At 44.2% G+C, this 25,180-nt stretch overlaps 1 protein-coding gene across 2 annotated transcripts in view; it reads right to left on the bottom strand.

The window, feature by feature from the left end:
- LOC129869506 (uncharacterized) overlaps positions 1-25,180 on the bottom strand; it is a 61,403-nt gene that overhangs the window by 27,041 nt on the left and 9,182 nt on the right. For both annotated transcript variants that reach the window (XM_055943976.1, XM_055943977.1), the window contains exon 4: positions 13,905-14,044. In XM_055943976.1, the coding sequence (XP_055799951.1) occupies positions 13,905-14,044 (140 nt within the window). The remainder of the gene's footprint in view (positions 1-13,904; positions 14,045-25,180) is intronic.

Raw genomic sequence — 25,180 nt, 5'->3', positions numbered from 1 at the left:
ATGGTGAGGATGAGTAGGGTTAGAGGAGGACAGTATTACATGGTGAGGATGAGTAGGGTTAGAGGAGAGGACAGTATTACATGGTGAGGATGAGTAGGGTTAGAGGTAGAGGACAGTATTACATGGTGAGGATGAGTAGGGTTAGAGGTAGAGGACAGTATTACATGGTGAGGATGAGTAGGGTTAGAGGTAGAGGAGGACAGTATTACATGGTGAGGATGAGTAGGGTTAGAGGTAGAGGACAGTATTACATGGTGAGGATGAGTAGGGTTAGAGGTAGAGGACAGTATTACATGGTGAGGATGAGTAGGGTTAGAGGTAGAGGACAGTATTACATGGTGAGGATGAGTAGGGTTAGAGGTAGAGGACAGTATTACATGGTGAGGATGAGTAGGGTTAGAGGTAGAGGAGGACAGTATTACATGGTGAGGATGAGTAGGGTTAGAGGTAGAGGAGGACAGTATTACATGGTGAGGATGAGTAGGGTTAGAGGTAGAGGACAGTATTACATGGTGAGGATGAGTAGGGTTAGAGGTAGAGGAGGACAGTATTACATGGTGAGGATGAGTAGGGTTAGAGGTAGAGGACAGTATTACATGGTGAGGATGAGTAGGGTTAGAGGTAGAGGAGGACAGTATTACATGGTGAGGATGAGTAGGGTTAGAGGTAGAGGAGGACAGTATTACATGGTGAGGATGAGTAGGGTTAGAGGTAGAGGAGGACAGTATTACATGGTGAGGATGAGTAGGGTTAGAGGTAGAGGAGGACAGTATTACATGGTGAGGATGAGTAGGGTTAGAGGTAGAGGAGGACAGTATTACATGGTGAGGATGAGTAGGGTTAGAGGTAGAGGAGGACAGTATTACATGGTGAGGATGAGTAGGGTTAGAGGTAGAGGAGGACAGTATTACATGGTGAGGATGAGTAGGGTTAGAGGTAGAGGAGGACAGTATTACATGGTGAGGATGAGTAGGGTTAGAGGTAGAGGAGGACAGTATTACATGGTGAGGATGAGTAGGGTTAGAGGTAGAGGAGGACAGTATTACATGGTGAGGATGAGTAGGGTTAGAGGTAGAGGAGGACAGTATTACATGGTGAGGATGAGTAGGGTTAGAGGTAGAGGAGGACAGTATTACATGGTGAGGATGAGTAGGGTTAGAGGTAGAGGACAGTATTACATGGTGAGGATGAGTAGGGTTAGAGGAGGACAGTATTACATGGTGAGGATGAGTAGGGTTAGAGGAGGACAGTATTACATGGTGAGGATGAGTAGGGTTAGAGGTAGAGGACAGTATTACATGGTGAGGATGAGTAGGGTTAGAGGTAGAGGAGGACAGTATTACATGGTGAGGATGAGTAGGGTTAGAGGTAGAGGACAGTATTACATGGTGAGGATGAGTAGGGTTAGAGGTAGAGGAGGACAGTATTACATGGTGAGGATGAGTAGGGTTAGAGGTAGAGGACAGTATTACATGGTGAGGATGAGTAGGGTTAGAGGTAGAGGACAGTATTACATGGTGAGGATGAGTAGGGTTAGAGGTAGAGGACAGTATTACATGGTGAGGATGAGTAGGGTTAGAGGTAGAGGACAGTATTACATGGTGAGGATGAGTAGGGTTAGAGGTAGAGGACAGTATTACATGGTGAGGATGAGTAGGGTTAGAGGTAGAGGAGGACAGTATTACATGGTGAGGATGAGTAGGGTTAGAGGTAGAGGACAGTATTACATGGTGAGGATGAGTAGGGTTAGAGGTAGAGGACAGTATTACATGGTGAGGATGAGTAGGGTTAGAGGTAGAGGAGGACAGTATTACATGGTGAGGATGAGTAGGGTTAGAGGTAGAGGACAGTATTACATGGTGAGGATGAGTAGGGTTAGAGGTAGAGGACAGTATTACATGGTGAGGATGAGTAGGGTTAGAGGTAGAGGAGGACAGTATTACATGGTGAGGATGAGTAGGGTTAGAGGTAGAGGACAGTATTACATGGTGAGGATGAGTAGGGTTAGAGGTAGAGGAGGACAGTATTACATGGTGAGGATGAGTAGGGTTAGAGGTAGAGGAGGACAGTATTACATGGTGAGGATGAGTAGGGTTAGAGGTAGAGGAGGACAGTATTACATGGTGAGGATGAGTAGGGTTAGAGGTAGAGGAGGACAGTATTACATGGTGAGGATGAGTAGGGTTAGAGGTAGAGGAGGACAGTATTACATGGTGAGGATGAGTAGGGTTAGAGGTAGAGGAGGACAGTATTACATGGTGAGGATGAGTAGGGTTAGAGGTAGAGGAGGACAGTATTACATGGTGAGGATGAGTAGGGTTAGAGGTAGAGGAGGACAGTATTACATGGTGAGGATGAGTAGGGTTAGAGGTAGAGGAGGACAGTATTACATGGTGAGGATGAGTAGGGTTAGAGGTAGAGGAGGACAGTATTACATGGTGAGGATGAGTAGGGTTAGAGGTAGAGGGACAGTATTACATGGTGAGGATGAGTAGGGTTAGAGGTAGAGGAGGACAGTATTACATGGTGAGGATGAGTAGGGTTAGAGGTAGAGGAGGACAGTATTACATGGTGAGGATGAGTAGGGTTAGAGGTAGAGGAGGACAGTATTACATGGTGAGGATGAGTAGGGTTAGAGGTAGAGGAGGACAGTATTACATGGTGAGGATGAGTAGGGTTAGAGGTAGAGGAGGACAGTATTACATGGTGAGGATGAGTAGGGTTAGAGGTAGAGGACAGTATTACATGGTGAGGATGAGTAGGGTTAGAGGTAGAGGACAGTATTACATGGTGAGGATGAGTAGGGTTAGAGGTAGAGGACAGTATTACATGGTGAGGATGAGTAGGGTTAGAGGTAGAGGACAGTATTACATGGTGAGGATGAGTAGGGTTAGAGGTAGAGGACAGTATTACATGGTGAGGATGAGTAGGGTTAGAGGTAGAGGACAGTATTACATGGTGAGGATGAGTAGGGTTAGAGGTAGAGGACAGTATTACATGGTGAGGATGAGTAGGGTTAGAGGTAGAGGAGGACAGTATTACATGGTGAGGATGAGTAGGGTTAGAGGTAGAGGACAGTATTACATGGTGAGGATGAGTAGGGTTAGAGGTAGAGGACAGTATTACATGGTGAGGATGAGTAGGGTTAGAGGTAGAGGAGGACAGTATTACATGGTGAGGATGAGTAGGGTTAGAGGTAGAGGACAGTATTACATGGTGAGGATGAGTAGGGTTAGAGGTAGAGGACAGTATTACATGGTGAGGATGAGTAGGGTTAGAGGTAGAGGAGGACAGTATTACATGGTGAGGATGAGTAGGGTTAGAGGTAGAGGAGGACAGTATTACATGGTGAGGATGAGTAGGGTTAGAGGTAGAGGAGGACAGTATTACATGGTGAGGATGAGTAGGGTTAGAGGTAGAGGAGGACAGTATTACATGGTGAGGATGAGTAGGGTTAGAGGTAGAGGAGGACAGTATTACATGGTGAGGATGAGTAGGGTTAGAGGTAGAGGAGGACAGTATTACATGGTGAGGATGAGTAGGGTTAGAGGTAGAGGAGGACAGTATTACATGGTGAGGATGAGTAGGGTTAGAGGTAGAGGAGGACAGTATTACATGGTGAGGATGAGTAGGGTTAGAGGTAGAGGAGGACAGTATTACATGGTGAGGATGAGTAGGGTTAGAGGTAGAGGAGGACAGTATTACATGGTGAGGATGAGTAGGGTTAGAGGTAGAGGAGGACAGTATTACATGGTGAGGATGAGTAGGGTTAGAGGTAGAGGAGGACAGTATTACATGGTGAGGATGAGTAGGGTTAGAGGTAGAGGAGGACAGTATTACATGGTGAGGATGAGTAGGGTTAGAGGTAGAGGAGGACAGTATTACATGGTGAGGATGAGTAGGGTTAGAGGTAGAGGAGGACAGTATTACATGGTGAGGATGAGTAGGGTTAGAGGTAGAGGAGGACAGTATTACATGGTGAGGATGAGTAGGGTTAGAGGTAGAGGACAGTATTACATGGTGAGGATGAGTAGGGTTAGAGGTAGAGGACAGTATTACATGGTGAGGATGAGTAGGGTTAGAGGTAGAGGAGGACAGTATTACATGGTGAGGATGAGTAGGGTTAGAGGTAGAGGAGGACAGTATTACATGGTGAGGATGAGTAGGGTTAGAGGTAGAGGACAGTATTACATGGTGAGGATGAGTAGGGTTAGAGGTAGAGGAGGACAGTATTACATGGTGAGGATGAGTAGGGTTAGAGGTAGAGGACAGTATTACATGGTGAGGATGAGTAGGGTTAGAGGTAGAGGACAGTATTACATGGTGAGGATGAGTAGGGTTAGAGGTAGAGGACAGTATTACATGGTGAGGATGAGTAGGGTTAGAGGTAGAGGAGGACAGTATTACATGGTGAGGATGAGTAGGGTTAGAGGTAGAGGAGGACAGTATTACATGGTGAGGATGAGTAGGGTTAGAGGTAGAGGAGGACAGTATTACATGGTGAGGATGAGTAGGGTTAGAGGTAGAGGAGGACAGTATTACATGGTGAGGATGAGTAGGGTTAGAGGTAGAGGAGGACAGTATTACATGGTGAGGATGAGTAGGGTTAGAGGTAGAGGAGGACAGTATTACATGGTGAGGATGAGTAGGGTTAGAGGTAGAGGAGGACAGTATTACATGGTGAGGATGAGTAGGGTTAGAGGTAGAGGAGGACAGTATTACATGGTGAGGATGAGTAGGGTTAGAGGTAGAGGAGGACAGTATTACATGGTGAGGATGAGTAGGGTTAGAGGTAGAGGAGGACAGTATTACATGGTGAGGATGAGTAGGGTTAGAGGTAGAGGAGGACAGTATTACATGGTGAGGATGAGTAGGGTTAGAGGTAGAGGAGGACAGTATTACATGGTGAGGATGAGTAGGGTTAGAGGTAGAGGAGGACAGTATTACATGGTGAGGATGAGTAGGGTTAGAGGTAGAGGAGGACAGTATTACATGGTGAGGATGAGTAGGGTTAGAGGTAGAGGAGGACAGTATTACATGGTGAGGATGAGTAGGGTTAGAGGTAGAGGAGGACAGTATTACATGGTGAGGATGAGTAGGGTTAGAGGTAGAGGAGGACAGTATTACATGGTGAGGATGAGTAGGGTTAGAGGTAGAGGAGGACAGTATTACATGGTGAGGATGAGTAGGGTTAGAGGTAGAGGAGGACAGTATTACATGGTGAGGATGAGTAGGGTTAGAGGTAGAGGAGGACAGTATTACATGGTGAGGATGAGTAGGGTTAGAGGTAGAGGAGGACAGTATTACATGGTGAGGATGAGTAGGGTTAGAGGTAGAGGAGGACAGTATTACATGGTGAGGATGAGTAGGGTTAGAGGTAGAGGAGGACAGTATTACATGGTGAGGATGAGTAGGGTTAGAGGTAGAGGAGGACAGTATTACATGGTGAGGATGAGTAGGGTTAGAGGTAGAGGAGGACAGTATTACATGGTGAGGATGAGTAGGGTTAGAGGTAGAGGAGGACAGTATTACATGGTGAGGATGAGTAGGGTTAGAGGTAGAGGAGGACAGTATTACATGGTGAGGATGAGTAGGGTTAGAGGTAGAGGAGGACAGTATTACATGGTGAGGATGAGTAGGGTTAGAGGTAGAGGAGGACAGTATTACATGGTGAGGATGAGTAGGGTTAGAGGTAGAGGAGGACAGTATTACATGGTGAGGATGAGTAGGGTTAGAGGTAGAGGAGGACAGTATTACATGGTGAGGATGAGTAGGGTTAGAGGTAGGAGGACAGTATTACATGGTGAGGATGAGTAGGGTTAGAGGTAGAGGACAGTATTACATGGTGAGGATGAGTAGGGTTAGAGGTAGAGGACAGTATTACATGGTGAGGATGAGTAGGGTTAGAGGTAGAGGAGGACAGTATTACATGGTGAGGATGAGTAGGGTTAGAGGTAGAGGGACAGTATTACATGGTGAGGATGAGTAGGGTTAGAGGTAGAGGAGGACAGTATTACATGGTGAGGATGAGTAGGGTTAGAGGTAGAGGAGGACAGTATTACATGGTGAGGATGAGTAGGGTTAGAGGTAGAGGAGGACAGTATTACATGGTGAGGATGAGTAGGGTTAGAGGTAGAGGAGGACAGTATTACATGGTGAGGATGAGTAGGGTTAGAGGTAGAGGAGGACAGTATTACATGGTGAGGATGAGTAGGGTTAGAGGTAGAGGAGGACAGTATTACATGGTGAGGATGAGTAGGGTTAGAGGTAGAGGACAGTATTACATGGTGAGGATGAGTAGGGTTAGAGGTAGAGGAGGACAGTATTACATGGTGAGGATGAGTAGGGTTAGAGGTAGAGGAGGACAGTATTACATGGTGAGGATGAGTAGGGTTAGAGGTAGAGGAGGACAGTATTACATGGTGAGGATGAGTAGGGTTAGAGGTAGAGGAGGACAGTATTACATGGTGAGGATGAGTAGGGTTAGAGGTAGAGGAGGACAGTATTACATGGTGAGGATGAGTAGGGTTAGAGGTAGAGGAGGACAGTATTACATGGTGAGGATGAGTAGGGTTAGAGGTAGAGGAGGACAGTATTACATGGTGAGGATGAGTAGGGTTAGAGGTAGAGGAGGACAGTATTACATGGTGAGGATGAGTAGGGTTAGAGGTAGAGGAGGACAGTATTACATGGTGAGGATGAGTAGGGTTAGAGGTAGAGAGGACAGTATTACATGGTGAGGATGAGTAGGGTTAGAGGTAGAGGAGGACAGTATTACATGGTGAGGATGAGTAGGGTTAGAGGTAGAGGAGGACAGTATTACATGGTGAGGATGAGTAGGGTTAGAGGTAGAGGAGGACAGTATTACATGGTGAGGATGAGTAGGGTTAGAGGTAGAGGAGGACAGTATTACATGGTGAGGATGAGTAGGGTTAGAGGTAGAGGAGGACAGTATTACATGGTGAGGATGAGTAGGGTTAGAGGTAGAGGAGGACAGTATTACATGGTGAGGATGAGTAGGGTTAGAGGAGGACAGTATTACATGGTGAGGATGAGTAGGGTTAGAGGTAGAGGACAGTATTACATGGTGAGGATGAGTAGGGTTAGAGGTAGAGGAGGACAGTATTACATGGTGAGGATGAGTAGGGTTAGAGGTAGAGGAGGACAGTATTACATGGTGAGGATGAGTAGGGTTAGAGGTAGAGGAGGACAGTATTACATGGTGAGGATGAGTAGGGTTAGAGGTAGAGGAGGACAGTATTACATGGTGAGGATGAGTAGGGTTAGAGGTAGAGGACAGTATTACATGGTGAGGATGAGTAGGGTTAGAGGTAGAGGACAGTATTACATGGTGAGGATGAGTAGGGTTAGAGGTAGAGGACAGTATTACATGGTGAGGATGAGTAGGGTTAGAGGTAGAGGAGGACAGTATTACATGGTGAGGATGAGTAGGGTTAGAGGTAGAGGGACAGTATTACATGGTGAGGATGAGTAGGGTTAGAGGTAGAGGAGGACAGTATTACATGGTGAGGATGAGTAGGGTTAGAGGTAGAGGACAGTATTACATGGTGAGGATGAGTAGGGTTAGAGGTAGAGGAGGACAGTATTACATGGTGAGGATGAGTAGGGTTAGAGGTAGAGGACAGTATTACATGGTGAGGATGAGTAGGGTTAGAGGAGGACAGTATTACATGGTGAGGATGAGTAGGGTTAGAGGTAGAGGAGGACAGTATTACATGGTGAGGATGAGTAGGGTTAGAGGTAGAGGAGGACAGTATTACATGGTGAGGATGAGTAGGGTTAGAGGTAGAGGAGGACAGTATTACATGGTGAGGATGAGTAGGGTTAGAGGTAGGAGGACAGTATTACATGGTGAGGATGAGTAGGGTTAGAGGTAGAGGAGGACAGTATTACATGGTGAGGATGAGTAGGGTTAGAGGTAGAGGAGGACAGTATTACATGGTGAGGATGAGTAGGGTTAGAGGTAGAGGACAGTATTACATGGTGAGGATGAGTAGGGTTAGAGGTAGAGGAGGACAGTATTACATGGTGAGGATGAGTAGGGTTAGAGGTAGAGGACAGTATTACATGGTGAGGATGAGTAGGGTTAGAGGTAGAGGAGGACAGTATTACATGGTGAGGATGAGTAGGGTTAGAGGTAGAGGAGGACAGTATTACATGGTGAGGATGAGTAGGGTTAGAGGTAGAGGAGGACAGTATTACATGGTGAGGATGAGTAGGGTTAGAGGTAGAGGAGGACAGTATTACATGGTGAGGATGAGTAGGGTTAGAGGTAGAGGACAGTATTACATGGTGAGGATGAGTAGGGTTAGAGGTAGAGGAGGACAGTATTACATGGTGAGGATGAGTAGGGTTAGAGGTAGAGGAGGACAGTATTACATGGTGAGGATGAGTAGGGTTAGAGGTAGAGGACAGTATTACATGGTGAGGATGAGTAGGGTTAGAGGTAGAGGACAGTATTACATGGTGAGGATGAGTAGGGTTAGAGGTAGAGGAGGACAGTATTACATGGTGAGGATGAGTAGGGTTAGAGGTAGAGGAGGACAGTATTACATGGTGAGGATGAGTAGGGTTAGAGGTAGAGGAGGACAGTATTACATGGTGAGGATGAGTAGGGTTAGAGGTAGAGGAGGACAGTATTACATGGTGAGGATGAGTAGGGTTAGAGGTAGAGGAGGACAGTATTACATGGTGAGGATGAGTAGGGTTAGAGGTAGAGGACAGTATTACATGGTGAGGATGAGTAGGGTTAGAGGTAGAGGACAGTATTACATGGTGAGGATGAGTAGGGTTAGAGGTAGAGGAGGACAGTATTACATGGTGAGGATGAGTAGGGTTAGAGGTAGAGGAGGACAGTATTACATGGTGAGGATGAGTAGGGTTAGAGGTAGAGGAGGACAGTATTACATGGTGAGGATGAGTAGGGTTAGAGGTAGAGGAGGACAGTATTACATGGTGAGGATGAGTAGGGTTAGAGGTAGAGGAGGACAGTATTACATGGTGAGGATGAGTAGGGTTAGAGGTAGAGGAGGACAGTATTACATGGTGAGGATGAGTAGGGTTAGAGGTAGAGGAGGACAGTATTACATGGTGAGGATGAGTAGGGTTAGAGGTAGAGGAGGACAGTATTACATGGTGAGGATGAGTAGGGTTAGAGGTAGAGGAGGACAGTATTACATGGTGAGGATGAGTAGGGTTAGAGGTAGAGGACAGTATTACATGGTGAGGATGAGTAGGGTTAGAGGTAGAGGAGGACAGTATTACATGGTGAGGATGAGTAGGGTTAGAGGAGGACAGTATTACATGGTGAGGATGAGTAGGGTTAGAGGTAGAGGACAGTATTACATGGTGAGGATGAGTAGGGTTAGAGGTAGAGGAGGACAGTATTACATGGTGAGGATGAGTAGGGTTAGAGGAGGAGGACAGTATTACATGGTGAGGATGAGTAGGGTTAGAGGTAGAGGAGGACAGTATTACATGGTGAGGATGAGTAGGGTTAGAGGTAGAGGAGGACAGTATTACATGGTGAGGATGAGTAGGGTTAGAGGTAGAGGAGGACAGTATTACATGGTGAGGATGAGTAGGGTTAGAGGTAGAGGACAGTATTACATGGTGAGGATGAGTAGGGTTAGAGGTAGAGGAGGACAGTATTACATGGTGAGGATGAGTAGGGTTAGAGGTAGAGGACAGTATTACATGGTGAGGATGAGTAGGGTTAGAGGAGAGACAGTATTACATGGTGAGGATGAGTAGGGTTAGAGGTAGAGGACAGTATTACATGGTGAGGATGAGTAGGGTTAGAGGTAGAGGACAGTATTACATGGTGAGGATGAGTAGGGTTAGAGGTAGAGGACAGTATTACATGGTGAGGATGAGTAGGGTTAGAGGTAGAGGACAGTATTACATGGTGAGGATGAGTAGGGTTAGAGGTAGAGGACAGTATTACATGGTGAGGATGAGTAGGGTTAGAGGTAGAGGAGGACAGTATTACATGGTGAGGATGAGTAGGGTTAGAGGTAGAGGAGGACAGTATTACATGGTGAGGATGAGTAGGGTTAGAGGTAGAGGAGGACAGTATTACATGGTGAGGATGAGTAGGGTTAGAGGTAGAGGAGGACAGTATTACATGGTGAGGATGAGTAGGGTTAGAGGTAGAGGAGGACAGTATTACATGGTGAGGATGAGTAGGGTTAGAGGTAGAGGAGGACAGTATTACATGGTGAGGATGAGTAGGGTTAGAGGTAGAGGACAGTATTACATGGTGAGGATGAGTAGGGTTAGAGGTAGAGGACAGTATTACATGGTGAGGATGAGTAGGGTTAGAGGTAGAGGAGGACAGTATTACATGGTGAGGATGAGTAGGGTTAGAGGTAGAGGAGGACAGTATTACATGGTGAGGATGAGTAGGGTTAGAGGTAGAGGAGGACAGTATTACATGGTGAGGATGAGTAGGGTTAGAGGTAGAGGAGGACAGTATTACATGGTGAGGATGAGTAGGGTTAGAGGTAGAGGAGGACAGTATTACATGGTGAGGATGAGTAGGGTTAGAGGTAGAGAGGACAGTATTACATGGTGAGGATGAGTAGGGTTAGAGGTAGAGGAGGACAGTATTACATGGTGAGGATGAGTAGGGTTAGAGGTAGAGGAGGACAGTATTACATGGTGAGGATGAGTAGGGTTAGAGGAGGACAGTATTACATGGTGAGGATGAGTAGGGTTAGAGGAGGACAGTATTACATGGTGAGGATGAGTAGGGTTAGAGGTAGAGGAGGACAGTATTACATGGTGAGGATGAGTAGGGTTAGAGGTAGAGGAGGACAGTATTACATGGTGAGGATGAGTAGGGTTAGAGGTAGAGGACAGTATTACATGGTGAGGATGAGTAGGGTTAGAGGTAGAGGAGGACAGTATTACATGGTGAGGATGAGTAGGGTTAGAGGTAGAGGACAGTATTACATGGTGAGGATGAGTAGGGTTAGAGGTAGAGGAGGACAGTATTACATGGTGAGGATGAGTAGGGTTAGAGGTAGAGGACAGTATTACATGGTGAGGATGAGTAGGGTTAGAGGTAGAGGAGGACAGTATTACATGGTGAGGATGAGTAGGGTTAGAGGTAGAGGAGGACAGTATTACATGGTGAGGATGAGTAGGGTTAGAGGTAGAGGAGGACAGTATTACATGGTGAGGATGAGTAGGGTTAGAGGTAGAGGACAGTATTACATGGTGAGGATGAGTAGGGTTAGAGGTAGAGGACAGTATTACATGGTGAGGATGAGTAGGGTTAGAGGTAGAGGAGGACAGTATTACATGGTGAGGATGAGTAGGGTTAGAGGTAGAGGAGGACAGTATTACATGGTGAGGATGAGTAGGGTTAGAGGTAGAGGAGGACAGTATTACATGGTGAGGATGAGTAGGGTTAGAGGTAGAGGAGGACAGTATTACATGGTGAGGATGAGTAGGGTTAGAGGTAGAGGAGGACAGTATTACATGGTGAGGATGAGTAGGGTTAGAGGAGGACAGTATTACATGGTGAGGATGAGTAGGGTTAGAGGTAGAGGACAGTATTACATGGTGAGGATGAGTAGGGTTAGAGGTAGAGGAGGACAGTATTACATGGTGAGGATGAGTAGGGTTAGAGGTAGAGGAGGACAGTATTACATGGTGAGGATGAGTAGGGTTAGAGGTAGAGGAGGACAGTATTACATGGTGAGGATGAGTAGGGTTAGAGGTAGAGGAGGACAGTATTACATGGTGAGGATGAGTAGGGTTAGAGGTAGAGGAGGACAGTATTACATGGTGAGGATGAGTAGGGTTAGAGGTAGAGGAGGACAGTATTACATGGTGAGGATGAGTAGGGTTAGAGGTAGAGGAGGACAGTATTACATGGTGAGGATGAGTAGGGTTAGAGGTAGAGGACAGTATTACATGGTGAGGATGAGTAGGGTTAGAGGTAGAGGACAGTATTACATGGTGAGGATGAGTAGGGTTAGAGGAGGACAGTATTACATGGTGAGGATGAGTAGGGTTAGAGGTAGAGGAGGACAGTATTACATGGTGAGGATGAGTAGGGTTAGAGGTAGAGGAGGACAGTATTACATGGTGAGGATGAGTAGGGTTAGAGGTAGAGGAGGACAGTATTACATGGTGAGGATGAGTAGGGTTAGAGGTAGAGGAGGACAGTATTACATGGTGAGGATGAGTAGGGTTAGAGGTAGAGGAGGACAGTATTACATGGTGAGGATGAGTAGGGTTAGAGGTAGAGGAGGACAGTATTACATGGTGAGGATGAGTAGGGTTAGAGGTAGAGGACAGTATTACATGGTGAGGATGAGTAGGGTTAGAGGTAGAGGACAGTATTACATGGTGAGGATGAGTAGGGTTAGAGGTAGAGGAGGACAGTATTACATGGTGAGGATGAGTAGGGTTAGAGGTAGAGGAGGACAGTATTACATGGTGAGGATGAGTAGGGTTAGAGGTAGAGGAGGACAGTATTACATGGTGAGGATGAGTAGGGTTAGAGGTAGAGGACAGTATTACATGGTGAGGATGAGTAGGGTTAGAGGAGGACAGTATTACATGGTGAGGATGAGTAGGGTTAGAGGTAGAGGACAGTATTACATGGTGAGGATGAGTAGGGTTAGAGGTAGAGGACAGTATTACATGGTGAGGATGAGTAGGGTTAGAGGTAGAGGACAGTATTACATGGTGAGGATGAGTAGGGTTAGAGGTAGAGGACAGTATTACATGGTGAGGATGAGTAGGGTTAGAGGTAGAGGACAGTATTACATGGTGAGGATGAGTAGGGTTAGAGGTAGAGGAGGACAGTATTACATGGTGAGGATGAGTAGGGTTAGAGGTAGAGGAGGACAGTATTACATGGTGAGGATGAGTAGGGTTAGAGGTAGAGGAGGACAGTATTACATGGTGAGGATGAGTAGGGTTAGAGGTAGAGGAGGACAGTATTACATGGTGAGAATGAGTAGGGTTAGAGGTAGAGGAGGACAGTATTACATGGTGAGGATGAGTAGGGTTAGAGGTAGAGGACAGTATTACATGGTGAGGATGAGTAGGGTTAGAGGTAGAGGAGGACAGTATTACATGGTGAGGATGAGTAGGGTTAGAGGTAGAGGACAGTATTACATGGTGAGGATGAGTAGGGTTAGAGGTAGAGGACAGTATTACATGGTGAGGATGAGTAGGGTTAGAGGTAGAGGAGGACAGTATTACATGGTGAGGATGAGTAGGGTTAGAGGTAGAGGAGGACAGTATTACATGGTGAGGATGAGTAGGGTTAGAGGTAGAGGAGGACAGTATTACATGGTGAGGATGAGTAGGGTTAGAGGTAGAGGAGGACAGTATTACATGGTGAGGATGAGTAGGGTTAGAGGTAGAGGAGGACAGTATTACATGGTGAGGATGAGTAGGGTTAGAGGTAGAGGAGGACAGTATTACATGGTGAGGATGAGTAGGGTTAGAGGTAGAGGAGGACAGTATTACATGGTGAGGATGAGTAGGGTTAGAGGTAGAGGAGGACAGTATTACATGGTGAGGATGAGTAGGGTTAGAGGTAGAGGAGGACAGTATTACATGGTGAGGATGAGTAGGGTTAGAGGTAGAGGAGGACAGTATTACATGGTGAGGATGAGTAGGGTTAGAGGAGGACAGTATTACATGGTGAGGATGAGTAGGGTTAGAGGTAGAGGACAGTATTACATGGTGAGGATGAGTAGGGTTAGAGGTAGAGGACAGTATTACATGGTGAGGATGAGTAGGGTTAGAGGTAGAGGACAGTATTACATGGTGAGGATGAGTAGGGTTAGAGGTAGAGGACAGTATTACATGGTGAGGATGAGAGGATAGTACCCCCTTTAACCCTAACCCACCTGTCCTGTGTCCAATCCTCCAGGGAAGGTATTCAGGGCTGGTGAAGGTGCAGACGCTCACTCTGCTGCGGACGGCCTCCTTCAGCTTGCAGCTGGAGTCTTCTGTGATGGACGAGGCTGCTGTTGCTGGCTTTGATACCCTGGACGTAAGACATTTGTACAGGAACAGGGTTAGGTCCTACAAATGAAGCGTCTACCAAGGGTTAGGGCCCTAGACATGAGACACTATATTAGTACTAAGACACTTCCTACCCCAACCCAATAGTGAATTTGTACTAAGAAAACTCCTAAGACAATACACACCACCTAGCCAATAGGTACTTCATACCCTAACCCAACATCGAAAATGGCGGCGGAAGAAATGGCAGCAGTTTTACGGGAGCCCAACCAATTGTGCATTTGTGCGGGGTTTTCGCGTTATTTGTAACTTATTTCGTACAGTCGTGGCCAAAAGTTTTAAGAATGACACAAATATTAATTTTCACAAAGTCTGCTGCCTCAGTTTGTATGATGGTAATTTGCGCGTACTCCAGAATGTTATGAAGAGTGATCAGATGAATTGCAAGTCCCTCTTTGCCATGCAAATTAACTAAATCCTCAAAAAACATTTCCACTGCATTTCAACCCTGCCACAAAAGGACCAGCTGACATCATGTCAGTGATTCTCTCGTTAACACAGGTGTGAGTGTTGACGAGGACAAGGCTGGAGATCACTCTGTCATGCTGATTGAGTTCGAATAACAGACTGGAAGCTTCAAAAGGAGGATGGTGCTTGGAATCATTGTTCTTCCTCTGTCAACCATGGTTACCTGTAAGGAAACACGTGCCGTCATCATTGCTTTGCACAAAAAGGGCTTCACAGGCAAGGATATTGCTGCCAGTAAGATTGCACCCAAATCAGCCATTTATCGGATCATCAAGAACTTCAAGGAGAGCGGTTCAATTGTTGTGAAGAAGGCTTCAGGGCGCCCAATAAAGTCCAGCAAGCGCCAGGACCGTCTCCTAAAGTTGATTCAGCTGCGGGATCGGGGCACCACCAGTACAGAGCTTGCTCAGGTTGGCAGCAGGCAGGTGTGAGTGCATCTGCACGCACAGTGAGGAGAAGACTTTTGGAGGATGGCCTGGTGTCAAGAAGGGTAGCAAAGAAGCCACTTCTCTCCACGAAAAACATCAGGGACAGACTGATATTCTGCAAAAGGTACAGGGATTGGACTGCTGAGGACTGGGGTAAAGTCATTTTCTCTGATTAATCCCCTTTACGATTGTTTGGGGCATCCGGAAAAAAAGCTTGTCCGGAGAAGACAAGGTGAGCGCTACCATCAGTCCTGCCAACAGTGCCAACAGTAAAGCATCCTGAGACCATTCATGTGTGGGGTTGCTTCTCAGCCAAGGGAGTGAGCTCACTCACAATTTTGCCTAAGAACACAGCCATGAATAAAGAATGGTACCAACACATCCTCCGAGAGCAACTTCTCTCAACCATCCAGGAACAGTTTGGTGACGAACAATGCCTTTTCCAGCATGATGGAGCACCTTGCCATAAGGCAAAAGTGATAACTAAGTGGCTCGGGGTACAAAACATCGATATTTGGGTCCATGGCCAGGAAACTCCCCAGACCTTAATCCCATTGAGCACTTGTGGTCAATCCTCAAGAGGCAGGTGGACAAACAAAAACCCACAAATTCTGACAAACTCCAAGCATTGATTATGCAAGAATGGGCTGCCATCAGTCAGGATGTGGCCCAGAAGTTAATTGACAGCATGCCAGGGCGGACTGCAGAGGTCTTGAAAAAGAAGGGTCAACACTGCAAATATTGACTCTTTGCATCAACTTCATGTAATTGTCAATAAAAGCCTTTGACAGTTATGAAATGCTTGTAATTATACTTCAGTATTCCACCTGACAAAAATATCTAAAGACACTGAAGCAGCAAACTTTGTGAAAATGTATATTTGTCATTCTCAAAACTTTTGACCACGACTGTACATAATGTTTCTGTCACCGTATGTTACGGAAAAAAATATCAGGACAGCGATCACTCACCTCGGATTAGACAAAGATCTTTTCTTCAACAAGAAGGACGTTCTCCAAACAAAGGCCATAATCCCAGTTATTGGAAAGAGGAAGAGACACAGGAACAGAGGACACAGAACAGGGTGACTCGTAAGGAGCCGCAGAAGGCGAGTGGGAAAGTAGTCGTTACCATCAATATTACTCACCAATGTGCAATCAGTGGACAATAAATTACGAATATCGGGACATCAACTGTAATATCTTATGTTTCACGGAATTGTGGCTGAATGACGACATGGATATTCAGCTACGGGATATACGCTGCACCCGCTAGATAGAACAGCACACTCCGGTAAGACGAGGGGGGGGGGGGGGGGGGGGCGATCTGTGCATATTTGTAAACAATAGCTGGTGCACGAAATCTAAGGAAGTCTCTAGATTTTGCTCGCCTAAAGTAGAGTATCTTATGATAAACTGCAGACCACACTATTTGCCAAGAGAGTTTTCATCTATACTTTTCGTGGCTTTCGTGGAAACCGCTCACCCAAAAGGCATGCATGAGAGCACCAGCTGTTCCGGACGACTGTGTGATCACGCTCTCCGTAGCCGACATGAGTAAGACCTTTAAACAGGTCAACATTCACAAGCCTGCGGGGCCAGATGTGCCTAATACCAGGACGTGTGCTCCGGGCATGTGCTGACCAACTGGCAGGTGTTTTCACAGACATTTTCAACATGTCCCTGATTGAGTCTGTAATACCTACCTGTTTCAAGCAGACCACCATAGTCCCTGTGCCCAAGAACACTAAGGTAACCTGCTTAAATGACTACCGACCCGTAGCACTCACGTCTGTAGCCATGAAATGCTTTGAAAGACTGGTCATTGCTCACATCAACACCATTATCCTAGAAACCTTAGACCCACTCAATTTGCATACCACCCAAACAGATCCACAGATGATGCAATCGCTATTGCACTCCACACTGCCCTTTCCCACCTGGACAAAAGAACACCTACGTGAGAATGCTATTCATTGACTACAGCTCTGCGTTCAACATCACTAAGCTAAGGATCCTGGGACTAAACACCTCCCTCTGCAACTGGATCCTGGACTTCCTGACGGGCCGCCCCCAGGAGGTAAGGGTAGGTAACTACAAATCTGCCACACTGATCCTCAACACTCGAGCCCCTCAGGGGTGCGTGCTCAGTCCCCTCCTGTACTCCCTGTTCACCCACGTGGCTAGTGTGGTGCCAGGACCACAACCTCTCCCTCAACGTGATCAAGACTAAGGACTACAGGAAAAGGAGGACCAAGCACGCCCCCATTCTCATCGCCGGGGTTGTAGTGGAGCAGGTTGAGAGCTTCAAGTTCCTTGGTGTCCACTTCACACATCACCAACAAACTAGAATGGTCCAAACACACCAAGACAGTCGTGAAGAGGGCACGACAAAACCTATTCCCCCCTCGGGAGACTGGAAAGATTTGGCATGCGTCCTCAGATCCTCAAAAGGTTCAACAGCTGCAACATTGAGAGCATCCTGACTGGTTGCATCACTGCCTGGTACGGCAACTGCTCGGTCTCCGACCGCAAGGCACTACAGACGGTAGTGCGTACGGCCCAGTACATCACTGGGGCTAAGCTGCCTGCCATCCAGGACCTATATAATAGGCGGTGTCAGAGGAAGTCCCTAAAAAGTGTCAAAGACCCCAGCCACCCCAGTCATAAACTGTTCTCTCTACTACCGCATGGCAAGCGGTACCGGAGCGCCAAGTCTAGGACCAAAAGGCTTCTCAACAGTTTTTACTACCAAGCCATAAGACTCCTGAACAGGTAATCAAATGGCTACCCAACCCAACCCCTCTTTTATGCTGCTGCTACTCCGTTTATCATATATACATAGTCACTAACAAAACATTCATGTACATACTACCTAAATTAGCCCGACTAACCGGTGTCCCCACACATTGGCTACCTGGACTATCTGCATTGTGTCCCGCTACCCACCCCCCCCACCTCTTTTACGCTGCTGCTACTCTCTGTTTATCCTATATGCATAGTCACTTTAACCATACCTACATTTACATACTACCTCAATCAGCACAACTAACTGGTTGCATGTATATAGCCTCAGTATTGTATATAGCCTCTCTACTGTATAGAGCCTCTCTACTGTATAGAGCCTCTCTACTGTATAGAGCCTCTCTACTGTATAGAGCCTCCCTATTGTATAGAGCCTCTCTACTGTATAGAGCCTCTCTACTGTATAGAGCCTCTCTACTGTATAGAGCCTCTCTACTGTATAGAGCCTCCCTATTGTATAGAGCCTCTCTACTGTATAGAGCCTCTCTACTGTATAGAGCCTCCCTATTGTATAGAGCCTCTCTACTGTATAGAGCCTCTCTACTGTATATAGCCTCTCTACTGTATATAGCCTCTCTACTGTATATAGCCTCTCTACTGTATATAGCCTCTCTACTGTATATAGCCTCTCTACTGTATATAGCCTCTCTACTGTATATAGCCTCTCTACTGTATATAGCCTCTACAGTATATAGCCTCCCTACTGTATATAGCCTCTCTACTGTATATAGCCTCTCTACTGTATATAGCCTCTACAGTATATAGCTTCCCTACTGTATATAGCCTCCCTACTGTATATAGCCACTATTATTATAGCCTCACTATTGTTATAGCCTCTACTATATATAGCCTCTACTATATATAGCCTCACTACTGTTATAGCCTCCCTACTATATATAGCCTCCCTACTGTATAGAGCCTCTACTGTATAGAGCCTCTACTGTATAGAGCCTCTACTGTATATAGCCTCTACTGTATATAGCCTCTACTGTATATAGCCTCCCTACTGTATATAGCCTCCCTACTGTATATAGCCTCTCTACTGTATATAGCCTCTCTACTGTATATAGCCTCTCTACTGTATATAGCCTCTACTGTATTTAGCCTCTACTGTATATAGCCTCTACTGTATATAGCCTCTACTGTATATAGCCTCTACTGTATATAGCCTCTCTACTGACATTTTTTACTGTCTTTTTTACTGCTTTTATTTCTTTACTTATCATTTGTTCACCTAATACTTAAAATAAATATATAATAATCACACTGTTAACTTCTTTGGGATAGGGGGGGCGCTATTTTCACTTTGGGAAAAAAAATAGCCAAATTTAAACGGCCTCGTACTCTATTCTAGATCATACAATATGCATATTATTATTACTATTGGATAGAAAACACTCTCAAGTTTCTAAAACCGTTTGAATTATATCTGTGAGTAAAACAGAACTCATTTTGCAGCAAACTTCCTGTCAGGAAGTGAAAAATCTGAAATCGAGGCTCTGTTCCAGGGCCTTCCTATTCATTTGCTTGAAATCTATGGATATACATGCACTTCATACGCCTTCCACTAGATGTCAACAGGCAGTGGGAGGTGGAATGGGGTGTCTAGCTTGATCTGAGGTCGAACAAGAGCTCTTGGAATGACGTGACTCCAAATTTCCTTTGTTCAGTAAGGCGCGGGAAGGAACCCTGGATTGCCTTCTGAAAAGCTTTCGGTATAGACGGCTAATATCTCCGGCTTTGATTTTATTTGATACATGTGATAATATCATCGTAAAGTATGTTTTTTTAAAGTAGTTTTATCAGATTATTGAACGTTTATCGGGAGTTTTGGCGTTTTCCGTTCTCTGCGTTAGGTGAAGATGGACAACTTCGCACCACTTGGCTAGCTTTGGTTGCTAATTCGACAGGAGAAGAGGACATTCTACAACCAAACAACGATTATTCTGGACAAAGGACTCCTTGTGCAACATTCTGATGGAAGCTCAGCAAAAGTAGGAACCATTTATGATGTTATTTCGTATTTCTGTGGAAAATGTTTAGTACTATTTTACGCCTTCATTGCAGGCGCTGTCTCGCTATAACGTAAGCTGTATGTCGTACTAAAGTTATTTTTATAATTCTAACACGGCGATTGCATTAAGAACTAGTGTATGTTTCATTTGCTGTACAACATGTATTTTTTAGTAAAGTATATGATGAGTTCTTTGATTAGATTAGGTGTGTCAGAAATATATCCGGATAATTTTGTGCAGTTTGGCTACGTATTCACATTGTAAAACCACGATTTGTACCGCTAAATATGCACATTTTGAACAAAACATATATGTATTGTGTAACATGATGTTATAGGACTGTCATCTGATGAAGTTTGTCAAGGTTAGTGAATAATTTTATATCTTTTGCTGTTTTTTTGCGATCGCTACCTTTGCGGTGAATGAATGCGGTTGTGTGGTTGGCTATTGTAGTAAACTAATATAATGCTATATTGTGTTTTCGCTGTAAAACACTTAAAAAATCTGAAATATTGGTTGGATTCACAAGATGTTTATCTTTCATTTGCTGTACACCATGTATGTTTTATGATGAGTATTTAGGTATTTCACGTTGCTCTCTGTAGTTATTCTTGCTGCTTCGGTGCTATTTGTGATTGTAGCTGCAATGTAAAACTATGATTTATACCTGAAATATGCACATTTTTCGAACCAAACATAGATTTATTGTATAACATGTTATAAGACTGTCATCTGATGAAGTTGTTTCTTGGTTAGTGACTAATTCTATCTCTATTTGGGGGTTTTGTGCATACTACCTGTGCTGTTAAAGAAATGTCTGTGCTTTTTTGTATTTGGTGGTGAGCTAACAAATATACGTGGTGTTTTCACTGTAAAACATTTAAAAAATCTGACATGTTGGCTGGATTCACAAGATGTTTATCTTTCATTTGCTGTATTGGACTTGTTAATGTGTGAAAGTTAAATATTAAAAAAATATATTTTTTGAATTTCGCGCACTGCCTTTTCAGTGGAATGTGGGTGGGGTTCCGCCAGGTTAATCACACCAACGAGCGTCTGCGTTGCCAGGGGCTAAAATAGAAGTCATTCCTATTTCTGACGCAGATCGCGCTGAAAGTCCTGCTTCTCCCATCTCCTCATTGGTTTATAGAAGCAGGTACCCATGTGCCATCTCCTCATTGGTTATACCCACGTGGGTGATTGAAAGACGAACTTTGTTGCCGGTTGTCGTGGTAATACAATGAAAGTTTAGATGTGATCACCATATAATTTAAACGATGAAAAAGCCTGGAAGGAGAGATGACTAGAAACGATTCGGTTGGCCGTTTTATGTGTGGATTAATTGTCGGAGAAGAGGTCCTTGTGCATTTCAGGTAAAATAACAACTCAATGTTTATATCCCAGGACAAATTAGCTAGCAACAGCAAGCTAGCTAAATAGGCCAAATTAATGTTAGCTAGCAAGTGCAAGCTAACTAGCTAAATTGCCATACATATTTAATGCTTTTCGACCTGTGCCCAAATTAATGTCACTGGTTCAGAGTTTGTTTTGATATTTAACCTGCGTGTCGTGATCGCATTTGGTGTAGGGGGACAAAATACCTTTTTGCACGATAGTGCACGATGGCGCACGCGGTTTGGGTTACGTGTGAGACACCTCCCAACCCAATAGTTAATTAGGACTAAAACACCTGCTACACTTACCCAATAGTTTATTAGGACTAAGACACCTCCTAACCCAATAGTTTATTAGGACTAAGACACCTCCTACACTAACCCAATAGTTTATTAGGACTAAGACACCTCCTAACCCAATAGTTTAATAGGACTAAGACACCTCCTAACCCAATAGTTTATTAGGACTAAGACACCTCCTAACCCAATAGTTTATTAGGACTAAGACACCTCCTAACCCAATAGTTTATTAAAACTAAGACACCTCCTAACCCAATAGTTTATTAGGACTAAGACACCTCCTAACCCAATAGTTTATTAGGACTAAGACACCTCCTAACCCAATAGTTTATTAGGACTAAGACACCTCCTAACCCAATAGTTTATTAGGACTAAGACACCTCCTAACCCAATAGTTTATTAGGACTAAGACACCTCCTAACCCTAACCCAATAGTTTATTAGGACTAAGACACCTCCTACACTAACCCAATAGTTTATTAGGACTAAGACACCTCCTAACCCAATAGTTTATTAGGACTAAGACACCTCCTAACCCAATAGTTTATTAGGACTAAGACACCTCCTAACACAATAGTTTATTAGGACTAAGACACCTCCTAACCCAATAGTTTAATAGGACTAAGACACCTCCTAACCCAATAGTTTAATAGGACTAAGACACCTCCTAACCCAATAGTTTATTAGGACTAAGACACCTCCTACACTAACCCAATAGTTTATTAGGACTAAGACACCTCCTAACCCAATAGTTTAATAGGACTAAGACACCTCCTAACCCAATAGTTTATTAGGACTAAGACACCTCCTAACCCAATAGTTTATTAGGACTAAGACACCTCCTAACCCAATAGTTTATTAGGACTAAGACACCTCCTAACCCAATAGTTTATTAGGACTAAGACACCTCCTACCCCAATAGTTTATTAGGACAAAGACACCTCCTACACTAACCCAATAGTTTATTAGGACTAAGACACCTCCTAACCCAATAGTTTATTAGGACTAAGACACCTCCTAACCCAATAGTTTATTAGGACTAAGACACCTCCTACACTAACCCAATAGTTTATTAGGACTAAGACACCTCCTACACTAACCCAATAGTTTATTAGGACTAAGACACCTCCTAACCCAATAGTTTATTAGGACTTAGACACCTCCTACACTAACCCAATAGTTTATTAGGACTGAGACACCTCCTAACCCAATAGTTTATTAGGACTAAGACACCTCCTAACCCAATAGTTTAATAGGACTAAGACACCTCCTACACTAACCCAATAGTTTATTAGGACTGAGACACCTCCTAACCCAATAGTTTATTAGGACTAAGACACCTCCTAACCCAATAGTTTATTAGGACCAAGACACCTCCTACACTAACCCAATAGTTTATTAGGACTAAGACACCTCCTAACCCAATAGTTTATTAGGACTAAGACACCTCCTAACCCAATAGTTTATTAGGACTAAGACACCTCCTACACTAACCCAATAGTTTAATAGGACTAAGACACCTCCTACACTAACCCAATAGTTTAATAGGACTAAGACACCTCCTAACCCAATAGTTTATTAGGACTAAGACACCTCCTACACTAACCCAATAGTTTATTAGGACTAAGACACCTCCTAACCCAATAGTTTATTAGGACCAAGACACCTCCTACACTAACCCAATAGTTTATTAGGACTAAGACACCTCCTACACTAACCCAATAGTTTATTAGGACTAAGACACCTCCTACACTAACCCAATAGTTTATTAGGACTAAGACACCTCCTACACTAACCCAATAGTTTATTAGGACTAAGACACCTCCTAACCCAATAGTTTAATAGGACTAAGACACCTCCTACACTAACCCAATAGTTTATTAGGACTAAGACACCTCCTAACCCAATAGTTTATTAGGACTAAGACACCTCCTAACCCAATAGTTTATTAGGACTAAGACACCTCTTACTCCTAACCCAATAGTTTATTAGGACTAAGACACCTCCTACACTAACCCAATAGTTTATTAGGACTAAGACACCTCCTACACTAACCCAATAGTTTATTAGGACTAAGACACCTCCTAACCCAATAGTTTATTAGGACTAAGACACCTCCTAACCCAATAGTTTATTAGGACTAAGACACCTCCTACACTAACCCAATAGTTTATTAGGACTAAGACACCTCCTACACTAACCCAATAGTTTATTAGGACTAAGACACCTCCTACACTAACCCAATAGTTTATTAGGACTAAAACACCTCCTACACTAACCCAATAGTTTATTAGGACTAAGACACCTCCTAACCCAATAGTTTATTAGGACCAAGACACCTCCTACACTAACCCAATAGTTTATTAGGACTAAGACACCTCCTACACTAACCCAATAGTTTATTAGGACTAAGACACCTCCTAACCCAATAGTTTATTAGGACTAAGACACCTCCTAACCCAATAGTTTATTAGGACTAAGGCACCTCCTACACTAACCCAATAGTTTATTAGGACTAAGACACCTCCTACACTAACCCAATAGTTTATTAGGACTAAGACACCTCCTAACACAATAGTTTATTAGGACTAAGACACCTCCTAACCCAATAGTTTATTAGGACTAAGACACCTCCTACACTAACCCAATAGTTTATTAGGACTAAGACACCTCCTACACTAACCCAATAGTTTAATAGGACTAAGACACCTCCTAACCCAATAGTTTATTAGGACTAAGACACCTCCTACACTAACCCAATAGTTTATTAGGACTAAGACACCTCCTAACCCAATAGTTTATTAGGACTAAGACACCTCCTACACTAACCCAATAGTTTAATAGGACTAAGACACCTCCTAACCCAATAGTTTATTAGGACTAAGACACCTCCTAACCCAATAGTTTATTAGGACTAAGACACCTCCTAACCCAATAGTTTATTAGGACTAAGACACCTCCTAACCCAATAGTTTATTAGGACTAAGACACCTCCTACCCCAATAGTTTATTAGGACAAAGACACCTCCTACACTAACCCAATAGTTTATTAGGACTAAGACACCTCCTAACCCAATAGTTTATTAGGACTAAGACACCTCCTAACCCAATAGTTTATTAGGACTAAGACACCTCCTACACTAACCCAATAGTTTATTAGGACTAAGACACCTCCTACACTAACCCAATAGTTTATTAGGACTAAGACACCTCCTAACCCAATAGTTTATTAGGACTTAGACACCTCCTACACTAACCCAATAGTTTATTAGGACTGAGACACCTCCTAACCCAATAGTTTATTAGGACTAAGACACCTCCTAACCCAATAGTTTAATAGGACTAAGACACCTCCTACACTAACCCAATAGTTTATTAGGACTGAGACACCTCCTAACCCAATAGTTTATTAGGACTAAGACACCTCCTAACCCAATAGTTTATTAGGACCAAGACACCTCCTACACTAACCCAATAGTTTATTAGGACTAAGACACCTCCTAACCCAATAGTTTATTAGGACTAAGACACCTCCTAACCCAATAGTTTATTAGGACTAAGACACCTCCTACACTAACCCAATAGTTTAATAGGACTAAGACACCTCCTACACTAACCCAATAGTTTAATAGGACTAAGACACCTCCTAACCCAATAGTTTATTAGGACTAAGACACCTCCTACACTAAC

Source organism: Salvelinus fontinalis, chromosome 14 (assembly GCF_029448725.1).
Source record: "Salvelinus fontinalis isolate EN_2023a chromosome 14, ASM2944872v1, whole genome shotgun sequence".
Classification (NCBI taxonomy): domain Eukaryota; kingdom Metazoa; phylum Chordata; class Actinopteri; order Salmoniformes; family Salmonidae; genus Salvelinus; species Salvelinus fontinalis.
This window is presented reverse-complemented; position numbering and strand designations above follow the sequence as displayed.